Here is an 11,910-nt window from a genome sequence, read left to right on the forward strand (position 1 = left end):
AAGTACACTCGGGTCAGGTGGCGTTCCCACTAGAACGCAACTTTTACTCATTGTTTCATCCGATGAACACTGAGGTAAGCACCTGTGTTCCTCCAAGCCTCATGCTGCGTAAGAGCCAGGGCTCCGTTCAGGTAACTCCTGAGCCAGGAATGCGCATGTACAGCAGGCTGCCACGTTTCTGGCCGGCCCCATCGTGCCGGGTAGGGCAGGAGGGTTACCTTGTCCCAGATGCTAAAAGAGACTTTGACTCAAGATCAGAACTCTATAGTTGAGATAGTTTCACTCTTGCGGCATCAAGATCCCAGATAGAACTACCCCAAGCAGCTACTCAGGACATTGGGCCTATGAAAAGACAAGGGTCCTCTGGCTGAATGAGGTGAGTATTTTTTGGAGTAATGGTCTGACACATTGGTATTTTCAATTGCTGATAAGCTGAACTGCCAGAGAGACACCTTCAGAAAATTTTGCTTGGGGACCCAGAATATCACCAAAACTCTGTCCCTGTCTCTTAATGAAAGCACTTCAGAGACCTGAGCTTTGTGGAGCTGGTTGAAGGTGTTCTCTCCCTGTCACTCTTCTTCCCTGCTTCCCTACCATCCTATGCCCCCGCCTCCCTGTGCTGTTTCATGGTCATTCTAGGACTGGATTTGTGAGCGGCCTGGAGCTTTTGCAAGACCAGGATCATCTTATTCAAATCAGACACTGGCTTCTAATGGCTTCCCAGGAGATCTACAATCAGCTGGGGTCCTGGATATTGGGTTCCCAAGGTTTCCAAGGAAAACAACTTTGTTCCAAGAGCTTTGGAAGAACCTTGCACCATTGTTTAGTGGGCTAAGGGGGATAAAATGAATCCAAACCTCTGCTTCTTCCTAATGGTAACTCAAAGCCCTCAAGGGTGTCTGAGTTGACTTATTCTATTTAGGGTCCTTAGAGGAGGATTTTTCACTCAGAGTTAACACACTGAGGACATACCTTCCCTCGCCGTCTTCCTAAGTGTACTAACCTTCATAATCCATATGGTAGAAGGGGGTCAGTAGTGACTTTCGTACAACTTCCCAAACCACTAATTCAGTACTCCTGTCAAACCCCTAGGTCTGATCTCGATACCTTGAAGATACAGGCCTCTGCTCTTGCTGTTGTCCTGCAGATCACTGACATCTGTGGTCCTATGGATTATACCCCCACGTTGAGGATTTGCGCACCTCACTTACAGCCTTTCTGACCACCCTAACTCCTGCTATCATTTGATGCAGACAATTACCCATCTTGGTAGGAGGCCCAGTCAACACACTAACTCCCCTTCCTTTCATCTCATCAACCCCAATGAGCATTACCTTCACTCTACTTAAGCAAACCAGTCCCATGGCCATGCCTTGAACTTGCCATCTCTCAGACTTGTTCTACCTTTGAACTTATAATAATGACACTATGTTCTCAGACTATAACCTTTTTTTTCAAGCTATTGAATCTTCTCACTCTCGTGACGATTATTCTGCCTTCCTTCTGCTCTTTAATCCCTCCGCTTCCCTCCTGACTACATTTTCTCACTGAGCTTGGACTCTGCCACTGTATTTATCAGCACCATGCTCTGAAACCTTTCTCCTTTGACCATAACCTTCTTTCTTTGCGGTTTCCTCAATCCTGTGACCATCTCTAACAGTGGCCATCCCCTTTTCCTCATAGCCTGGTTCCCCCAGAGGACAGTGCTTCCCAAACCTGGTTGTGGATCTAAATCTCCTGAGGAGCTTTGTAAATATGCTGATTCTCAGGCCCCATCCTGGATTCTCCAAGAGTCAAGCTCTCCACTGAACTAGTGCTACTGGTCCATAGTTCAGTATTTGAGAACCAGAATTTTGACAGGCTTTACATGGCTATTACTCTAGTAAAGGGTTCCACAGGCACCTGAGTTGGGGAAACACTAGGTTAAGCAATATATTTTTTTAAGTTTTTATTTTAATTCCAGTCAGTTAATGTATAGTGTTATATTAGTTTTAGGTGCACAATATAGTGACTCAACAATTGCATGCATTACCTGGTGCTCATCACGCAAGTGCGCTCCTTCATCCCCAACACCTATTTCACCCATCGCCCCCCCCACCACTTTCCCTCCCGTAAGTTAAGCAATATTGAACCAGTTTTTTCTGCTGTGGGGCTTCTTAGTGTGCATTGTTAATTTCCCAAGAAGAGGATACACATTTACTTGAGCACCAAACTTTGTTCTTTGCAACGTAGAGTTCTAGTTCTTTAGAACACACTTTAGGACACGATCCACTCTCCTCAGCTCCTCTTCTTTACCCTCCATTTACTCTTCAGCTGTCACAATCAGGCCTGTGCTCCCACTGTTCTGTCTAAATTCCTCAGGGAATGGTAACCTATGGCCAATTTTCTATCTTGTTACTAGATGCTTTCTGTTTCCTTAAAACTCCTCCCTGGGTTTCCATGAGTGCCCACTCTCCTGGATCTCCTTTGTTGGAATTATAATAACAACACTATGTTCTCAAACTATAACCTTTCTTTTTCAAGCTATTGCATCTCCTCACTCACGTGACAATTATTCTGCCTTCCTTCTGAAGCCTTTGTAGCCTTTGTTGGCTTCTTTTCCTGTGTCACCCTCCCCCTACATGTTTGACCTGCTTCAGGAGAAGTAGTGGGAGAGAGGGTGGAACAATGGGACCATGAAGGCTTCAGGGGAGGGCTGTCTTGGGGAGGCCTCATGGAGGAGGGGCCTACAGATCTGGGGTTTGAGGGACACTGGAAACATGCCTTTGTCCCCAGTTGTGTCCTGCTGTTCACACACCTGCTGGAAGACCATAGACCCAGCAGAGCAAGAAGTCCCTAGTTATAAATCACATGAGATATTGATGTACTGAAAAAGGAAGTGACAGCAAAGGAAGGTGTACCCACCTCAAGAAAGGCCTTATGGAATGCCTGTGAGACATAGAGGTCGCTCCGGCCCTCTGCAATAATACCTAGAAGGAAGACCAGAGAAGGTTCTGTGAAATGGGAAAAAGTCAGCTTCAACCCACAAAAAGGAATTCAGTTTGAATTAAGAGGTCCTTTGGGGCTTTTTTTTTTTTTTTTAAATAAAAATCCTGAACCCTCACCTAATGATACTCCCTAAATAAATGCATGTTTAGAAGAATAAAGTCCTTTAGGCTTTTTCAGCCTGGCTCCTCTGAATGTAATCTCATGCCTCAGCTCTTAGAAGGGGGCAGGGGACTCTGTTCTTAAAGAAAAACTCACCCCACCTAGTAGGAATGTCTTTCTTTCCAGTCTGGCAACGTTTTCAAGAGAGAAGTTGGTTAGACCTAGTTTAATTTTTTTTTTCAACTTTTATTTAAGTAATCTCTACACCCAATGTGGGGCTCAAACTCATGGCCCTGAGATCAAGAGCCATATGCTCTTCCATCTGAGCCAGCCAGGGGCCCCTGGTTAGACCTAGTTTCATAAGCAGCCTATTAAAGGTAAATTCAATTACCTGACATTGTAAACTTCTTTTGTAAAAAGATATTTTAATGCATATTTTTAAAGAATGGTAGACTGTAGAAACCAAGACCGCAGAACACTTGCTGAAGTCTCACAGCTGGGGAAGGTTGGCCGCATCTGTTGTCCAAGTGACTTGAGGGAAAACTCATGAGCCCTTTGGAATATCAGGCTGTTCAATGTCAGCTATGCCTATTGTGTGGGACCAAGATGTCCCCAGCTCTGAATCATGTCTTTGCTTTGAATTCTGATGTCTTTTCGAGGTCTTCTCTACTTGGTCCCATCCCCCACACCAGTTACAGTCTCCAAGCATTCCAGTGCTAGCTGGGTCCCTGGACATCCAGGCGCAAAGTCACCAGGATACGGAAGAGGAGCCAGACCTTGGAAAGGAAGGGGTCTCCCTGAGTTAGCAGTAGAACCCTTGCTCTACTCCTGACCCGTTGCTCTTTTCTACTCTTTCTCCAATTCTTTCACCTTTGCTCGGACCGCCATGGGGGACCGAGGGAAGATTAACGCCCTTCCTGGGCTAACCTGGGAGCCTGGACTTCTCAGGGTTGAACAGGTCCACGAGGCCCATGTCTTGCAGGTGCTCCTTCACACTGAAGCTGTCCTCAATGCGGAAGCGGGGCATGTGGACCACCAGCAGGGTCTCTGCCATCTCATCCAGCCACTCCTGCAGCATCTCCGGGGTGAGCTCCTGCTCCACCTTGGCCAGGCTCTTCTCGGGCTTGGGCAGGATGAGCACCATGGTGATGTCATCGCCCTTGAAGGGCAGCTCGAGCACCTGGGTGCCTTCGGCCACTCGCCGATAGCGGAACTTGCCTTCCTGGTACATCATGGATGCCGAACACGATTCCCCATCAGCCTTGTAGAACAGTTCCTTCCTTGTGTTCTCGAGACTGAACTTTGACTTCCACAGGCCCTGGGGGTGGCGGGGTGGGGAGGGGAGGCGGTGGAGAGAGCAGGTGGGAGAATCACAGCGAGAAGACCAAAACCCTCCATAGGTGGGTTGCTGACATGGGAAATAGTCACATTATTTTATCACCCCAAAATGCAGGCAGAATTAGTAGGAGAAAAAATTAGAGGCTATGCATGAAAAGGCTTACAGTGACTATGGCAGAGTGATGGAATTATGTTTTTTTTTTCTTTCTGTGAACTTTTCTGTATTTCCCGGATTTTTAGCAGTGGCTATTTATTTGCTTTATAACCAGTAAAATAAAAAACTAAAACCGTGAACAATCTACTGGCCTTTTCACAAGCATCTTTTTGAGTTTAAATCTAATTGTCTTTTGCTTTCTGCCTCCCACCCGCCTCTTTCTCAAGGGTCATCCTCCAAAGGGCTGGGTTCCACCCCTGATAAATAAAGGCCAGACACAGATAATAACCCAGGGGGTTGTCCTGGAGCCCTGCCTGGCAGAGGGTGAGTCCTGGCTAATTTCCTGCTCAAAAACGGAGGGACCCTGGGATACAAGACATTCCTTTGAAATTTCTGAGTTGTAACTACCACTCCTTGTCCTATTCTGGCTGGTTGATTTGGGGACAAGTCATTTAACTCTTGGAGTGGTGGGTCCTCACCTGTAAAATTAGGAGCTGGAGATGGCTAGTATTGGCGAGATGCTTACGGTGTGCCAGGCACTGCTCTAAGCATTTCAGCTGCGCTCACTTTTTTTTTTTTTAAGATTTTATTTATTTATTTGACAGCACAAGTAGGCAGAGAGGCAGGCAAAGGGACAGGGAGAAGGAGGCTCCCCGCTGAGCAGGGAGCCTGATGCGGGGCTCGATCCCAGGACCCCGGGATCATGACCTGAGCCGAAGGCAGGCACTTAACCAACTCAGCCACCCAGGTACCCCAATCAGCTGCACTCACTTATTCAGGGGTCAAGGGTCAGGAAACCCGTGAGGGAGGTGCATCATTATTCCCATTTTAGAGATGCACAGAAAGGTCTCCGGTAACTCACCTGAGTTCACACAGCAGAAATGGAAGAGGCAGGACTTAAGCTAAGTAATCTGTCTGAGAGGCCCAAGGTTTGTTGACGATCTTATGAGAATAAAGAGGGCTAATAAACAGCAAGGTGTTCTGTAAACCTTAAAGGGCAATACACATTGGGTAACTACAACCTTCTCCACGCTGGGGGAGAGGGAAACCCCAAGAGACAGAGTGGCTGGCAACAGCAGGAACTGGCTGAACTCCTGGGCTCTGTGTGGGGTGGGAGGGCCCATGGAGCACGACCCACGATGGACAAATGTGCCCCAGGTTCCCCCGGCTTAAACCTGTGGCCCTCCTGAGGATCAGTGGTCTGTTTATTCCCAGTACCTTCCCCCTCAGTCTCCTTCCCACATGTCTTAATTTGGAGCAGCCTTTAGAACTCTCGACTCTGAGAAAGACAAAGCCATCCGCACAGTCAAATCACAGGACTCTGCAAAATTTGGGTTGAGCCTGGCACCGGGGGGTTCAGAAGCCTCAGGCAAGGGGAATTTTGAGTCACTATTGAAGCTGCTCCAGATGATGGAGAAAATCTCATCACCGAGGACTGTCAGTAGAATCTATCATGTTGTTCCAGATTTCAAAATGGAGTTAACTAGATAGTAAAAATGGTCACGCGTGTATGAGAGTTCATCCCCGCACATAGTTTGCAGCTGGGCATGCTAAATTTGTGAGCGTGTACACTCTTCCTTGGGGGCAGAGACATGGCCAGGGCCCCCTGGACTTCAGGCCAGCAGCTGTGGCCCTAGACATGGTTCTAGACTCTCAATAAATTTGTATTTCTGCCCAGGCCATGCATGGACCTTTTCTCAGAGAGGACCTATCTAATGCCTAATGGTGTGAAAGCAGGTGAGCTGGAGGACAAGAGGAAGTCCTCTGGGTCTCTCCAGGGCCATTTTGAGTACCTTGAAGTAAATGGTGTTGACCAGCACCAGGACCGTGAGCTCGTTGATGGCATCCTGGGGCACGACATTGGTGATACGCCCTTCGGTCTTATTGGATACCCATTTGTTGATGATCATTCTGGACTGCTCTGCATTTTCCTGAGGAGAACAGGAAACAAACCTCTCCAGACCTGTGCTTTCAGTGGGCTTCTCTACTTCCCCACACAGCATTTCATTTTATTCATCAACCCTTTGCCCTTTCACACCGTTTCCCACTCTAACCCAGATTGGGGAGAACTTACATATCTAGTATAATACCATGAATCTTCCAGATGGTTAGTAAATATTAACAGAAGAAAGAGAAAGAAAGAGAAACAGAAATAAAGGAACAGAAAAGAGGACAATAGTCGGGGAAAAAGAAAACAAAATGTTATTTTTACTGACATGTGCAGAAGCTAGTGAGTTATGCAGGGGTGAGGGGCAGGAAGGATGCCTATGTGGTCGAAAATAAATAAACAAAAAAGGAGAAATGCTGATTGAATAAAGCCAATAGACTTCTTTGTTTCAGGACTTCTCAGAAAACTTACTAGGCTCAGGTGTTTCATGAATCTCCAAGAGGAGAATATGACACACACCATACACCAATTTTATTTGACCCTTGTAATTTTTAAAAATTAAATAAGGTGTCTTGTAGGATTGACATCTTGGTGGATAACATGAAGAATTTATTATTTATACAACTTTTTCAGAGAAGCCACCACAATCTAAGCCATAGATACCATTGATTTCTCAAGTTTCAAGCAAGCAGATAGAGTCCAGGGGTGCTGACTTCTACTCACTCCCCACCCCCAACCTACCTTCAACTAGCATAGCTCATAGCCCACAGTTCATTTGGACCCTGGGTGAGTACCTTCCCGCAAATACTGCTTCTCTACCTTCTCAACCTCCGAGGGGAAACGAAGAACTCTGAGGTCAGGGACCGCATCTGCAACTCACCTTGAAGTCCACGGGCTGGAGCTTGGCTCCGTACACCACCTCACTGATGTCCTGATAGGTCTCATTGAAGGTAAGGGATTTGTCTCCAAAAAGGCGGTTGGCCGATACCAACTCAGAGGACTTGTTGGCTTTTCGATAGAGTCGGCAGTTCAGTTTGGCAAAGAAAAAGTGCACCTGATCAGACGTCTTCTCAGAGATGGTATCAAACTTAAAAACCTGTAGGAGCCAAAAGAAAATGGTGGAGGAGCCTGGCTAATGCGGTGGGGTCAGTCCCTGACCAACAGCCACCCCGTGTATGAGCTCCTTCAAGAGCAGCACCCAACACAGCATAAATACTCAGCTCATGTCTTCTAAATGAATACACGGGTAAAAGGAGAATAAAGGGTTGGAAGAGAAAGGGGAAAAGCACAAAGAGACTGGGATACCACCTAACATCTCTACTGGGCTCTAGACCAACACACGTTTCCTTGGGGTCCAGTAACGAGGCTAGGCAGGAAGGCTCCGGACTGTACCTCCATCAGCTGCTTGAGGGTGTTGTCACAGGCCCCCAGCTTGGTCATAGCAAAAGCTGTGGAGATACTCAGGGGCGATAGGAAAATATTGTCGTTGTCATTCTTGGAGTCCGCCAGGTGTTGATAGAAGGCAGTGGCGAAGCGCGAATTGGCTCTGGACAGTTCCCAGACTCGCCGGTTGGTGGCCTCGGGGATCTTCTGCTCTGCGCCCTCATCCTCGACTGCCTTCTTCTCTGCAGACCGGTAAATGCACATGGGATTCACAGGAATGTCCCGAGGCTTGGCTGTGCAGATGTCCTCCACGGGGCTCCAGCGACAGGTCACACAGCCCCAGAGGCCAATGAGCAGCAAGGACAGAAAACATGCCCTCCTATAGGGGGACAGAAAGCTGAGTTAAGCTTGGCTGGGAAAACCCGGATCCCTGCTGCCCATCACAGACTTGCCCCAGTAAAGCACCGGATTCCAGCCCAGCTGGTGTGGCCGGGAGGTGGGCCCAAAGCCTCGCAAAGTACAAGGGCCCAGGACAAGTCCGGTCGTGGACTCTATCCACTTGCCTGGACACAGGTTGAAATTAAAATCAACCATTGCAGCAACTGATGGTTATAAAGCATCACGGCCCCAAGGCTGGAAGAAATAAAGAACGCACAGCTTCCGGTTGGCGAGATGAGACACCCACGCGTGATAAACAGGCAGGGAACCCGAGCCCCCAGCGCAGACCTGGGGCACTAGGAGGAATCCTTTACAGAAGCTGTTTAGGAAAGGCCTCCTGGATGTGAAAGGGTTGGAGGTTTGGGTTGATGCAGCAGAGATTTCCGTAATACAACAGGGGTAAGAAGGGGTGAACAGGGGGGCCCTGGGTGGCTCAGTCGGTTAAGCGGCTGCCTTCGGCTCAGGTCATGATCCCAGGGTCCTGGGATCGAGCCCCACATCGGGCACCCTGCTCCGCGGGAAGCCTGCTTCTCCCTCTCCCACTCCCCCTGCTTGTGTTCCCTCTCTTGTTGTGTGTCTCTCTCTGTCAAATAAATAAATAAAATCTTTAAAAAAAAGAAAAAGAAGGGGTGAACAGGCCGAAGCCTCCGCAGGCCTCCAGTTCCAGCCTGACCCCACCCTCCCAGCGGGGGCCAGATAATTCCACCTGGGCAGCCTGAAGCTTCCTTAGGGAAATACGACCAGATTGTCCTTGTAAGTCTCCCCCACCCACTGCTTCTCCTCCTCTGTCCTCCAGCTCAGCAAATGGGAGCCTCCTGCCGGCTGACATCCAAGCCAGAAACCGGGAGTTCTCCCCGGATTCCTCCCTTTCACCCTCAGTCTTCAGACCCTGGATTCAAAGAGCTCTGTGTCCTGCTCTCTCACAGCCTTAGGCCCTCATCATTTCTCTGCCTGGAAATTTTAATCCTTCCAACATGGATTCACTAAAAGCCAATGAAATTAATCTTACTTTTTAAAAAAATGAGATCATGCTACTGGCAAATTAGGAGAACTGGAATGCTCAGGCACACCAGGAGAAAAACTTGTAATATTTTTGTACAAAGACAGGGTGGGCCAGGAGCTTCCTCTGGCTGACTTGGGAGTCCGTGTGGGTACTGAGTCTTCTCAGTTGTCCCCTGGCAGAAAAAGATACGCACGCAGGGCGGAAAGGACTTGCGGAGGTGGTGTGCGGGCGAGTGTTGGGCTGGCTGGAAGCTGGGGGCAGCTGAGGGGTACTTGGCTCCTTGTGTGAGGGGAGGCCGGCTCTGCAGCCCTTTAAGAACAGAGGCACAGAGTGGGGAGAAGCAGAGACCCTCGGGGAGATAGAGAAGGCAGGGTGAAGAAGCGGAGAGAACCTTGCCGTTCATCTCCCCGTCTTGCTTGCCTTTGGTTTCCCTCTTTGTCCCTCAGCTACACTGGGAGGCTGAGGGGGATCCGGGAGCGTTGTTCACAGGGGGAAGGAAAACCAAGATGGTGGTGCCACAGCCTCACTTGTAGCCTGCCCAAACGACCCAGGTCGAGAAGGGAATGTGTATGGTATCGAGGGAGGAGGGGGGCTGACTGTGAGGCAAGGGAACAGGGTTGCTGTCCTTCAGTCAAAGGTCACTGAGCTCTTGGAGCGGGGGCAACTGAGTGGAAAGAGAAGCAAAAAGGGAGTTAGGAGATCCTCACCATTAAATTTTCCCTCTTTTCCGCTGTCTGGCAGGCCTGGGAATTCACGTTGGAGTCTCCTGGGCTGCTGTAAGGGCTGGCACTTGCACAGCACCTCTGGGGAGGGGAAGATATCCCCTTTGTTTCCTGGGCTAAGCACCCAAGGTGTGGCTTACCCCAAGAGGGGGTGGGAGGGAGGGCGCTTGGAATGACATCTTCCAAACACATCTTTTACTGTTACTACCAGGGAGAGGGCCTGGTTTTCTCGAAGGTGTCGAAGCCATCCTTAGGAGAACGTTGAAGGTCAACACCAATGAGGGCATGCCAAAGAGAAAACTTGCCTCTCTTACCTTTTTCCAGCAGCTACAGTTCCTATCCCACTGGAAAACATGGTTGCTAATCTTCCACAGGGCCGGGCAGAGAGTGGAGATAGTGTGTTCTGAGGCAATCCCTGTGAAAACTGCTTCTTGCCTCTGAATCTGACGGAGGTTCCAAAAGCGAAGGTGGGGGAGGGAGCTGGTGACGAGCGGAAGACTGCGGTCAAAGGCTGATGACCAGCTTCCAGGGTTAAGCAAAGTGTAGAGCCCAGTGTTGTTTAACTAGTAGAGAAGTTTTAAAGTTCAGTCAGGTCGGGCGAAGGCAAGGCCCACCTCCCTTAGGTATATTCCCTCACTCTCTTCTTTATGTTTATAGAAGAGGAAAAGGAGGACATGTTCTCAAAGTCAAACTTGGTCAGAAAATGCCTAACTGAGAACTTTGTCTTCAGGATTTTTTTTCTTAGTTAACCAAACAAAGAGGTAGAAAATAGGTGAATATAGGGGCGCCTGGGTGGCTCAGTTGGTTAAGCAACTGCCTTCGGCTCAGGTCATGATCCTGGAGTCCCGGGATCGGGTCCCGCATCGGGCTCCCTGCTCGGCAGGGAGTCTGCTTCTCCCTGACCCTCTCCCCTCTCATGCTCTCTCTCTCATTCTCTCTCTCAAATAAATAAATAAAATCTTTAAAAAAAAATTTAAAAAAAAGAAAATAGGTGAATATAACTAGCCAAATTGAATGTCCAGAAATTTCTAGCTTTCTTGCTCAGTGCAATATGCTCTCTTTCACAGCTCTCTTTTGGGAGAGAGAGTCCATAATATCCAGTCGGAGGGGAGAGTATTCTGAAACAAAGTACTGCCTTCAGGCTTCTAAGGGCCCGCATGTCCACGACCCAGATGAGGACACACAGGGGAGGAATTGATCCCACTGGGGGATCAGGAGACAAAGTATGGGGTAGGTAAAAAACATACATGCTACTTCTGAAATATTTATTTATTTATTTTTAAAGACTTTATTTATTTATTTGACAAAGAGAAGAGAGCACAAGCAGGGGGAGCACCAGAGAGAGAGGGAGAAGCAGATTCCCCCCTGAGCAGGGAGCCCAATGCAGGACTCAGTCCCAGGACCCTGGGATCATGACCTGAGCCGAAGGCAGACGCTTTTAACGACTGAGGCACCCAGGCACCCCAAGACTTTATTTTTGAGTAATCTCTACATTCAACACTAAACTCACAACCCTGAGATCAAGACTCACGCTCTACGGACTGAGCCAGCCAGGTGCCCTTGAGATACTTCTTTAAAGCAAAGAAACCGAATCCTGTTTCTTGGTCTATATTGTTATTTTTACTTCTAATTATTGGGGAGATTAAATGAATTCAAACTAATGGAGATAAAGCGTAGGTTTATTTATATTTTCCTCTTCCTAAATAGCCAAAGAGAGTATCATAAGGATTGCTGCAACAGTATTCACAGGATAAGTATGCCTCCTTCTGTGTGACTGAAGATTCTTTGAAAGTGGTACACTCAAAGGTATAATTCATATATTATATATATTCATGTAATACATATTATTTTCTGTACTATTTGGGAGTAAGTTGCAGATATATCCCTTTATCCCTAA

The 11,910-nt window shown here is 48.0% G+C and overlaps 1 protein-coding gene across 1 annotated transcript in view; it reads right to left on the minus strand.

The window, feature by feature from the left end:
• SERPINC1 (serpin family C member 1) overlaps positions 1 to 10,478 on the minus strand; it is a 10,839-nt gene extending 361 nt beyond the window's left edge. Inside the window, exons 1-6 of the mRNA XM_025877620.2 lie at positions 10,328 to 10,478; positions 7,860 to 8,229; positions 7,348 to 7,563; positions 6,373 to 6,510; positions 4,015 to 4,405; positions 2,905 to 2,969 (exon numbers count right to left, since the gene is read on the minus strand). Coding sequence (XP_025733405.1) covers positions 2,905 to 2,969; positions 4,015 to 4,405; positions 6,373 to 6,510; positions 7,348 to 7,563; positions 7,860 to 8,229; positions 10,328 to 10,368 — 1,221 coding nt within the window. The 5' untranslated portion in view covers positions 10,369 to 10,478. The remainder of the gene's footprint in view (positions 1 to 2,904; positions 2,970 to 4,014; positions 4,406 to 6,372; positions 6,511 to 7,347; positions 7,564 to 7,859; positions 8,230 to 10,327) is intronic.
• Positions 10,479 to 11,910: the final 1,432 nt, after the last annotated feature.

This window comes from Callorhinus ursinus, unplaced genomic scaffold (genome assembly GCF_003265705.2).
Source record: "Callorhinus ursinus isolate GAN/ISIS: 27379988/994484 unplaced genomic scaffold, GSC_fseal_2.0 scaffold13, whole genome shotgun sequence".
Classification (NCBI taxonomy): Eukaryota; Metazoa; Chordata; class Mammalia; order Carnivora; family Otariidae; genus Callorhinus; species Callorhinus ursinus.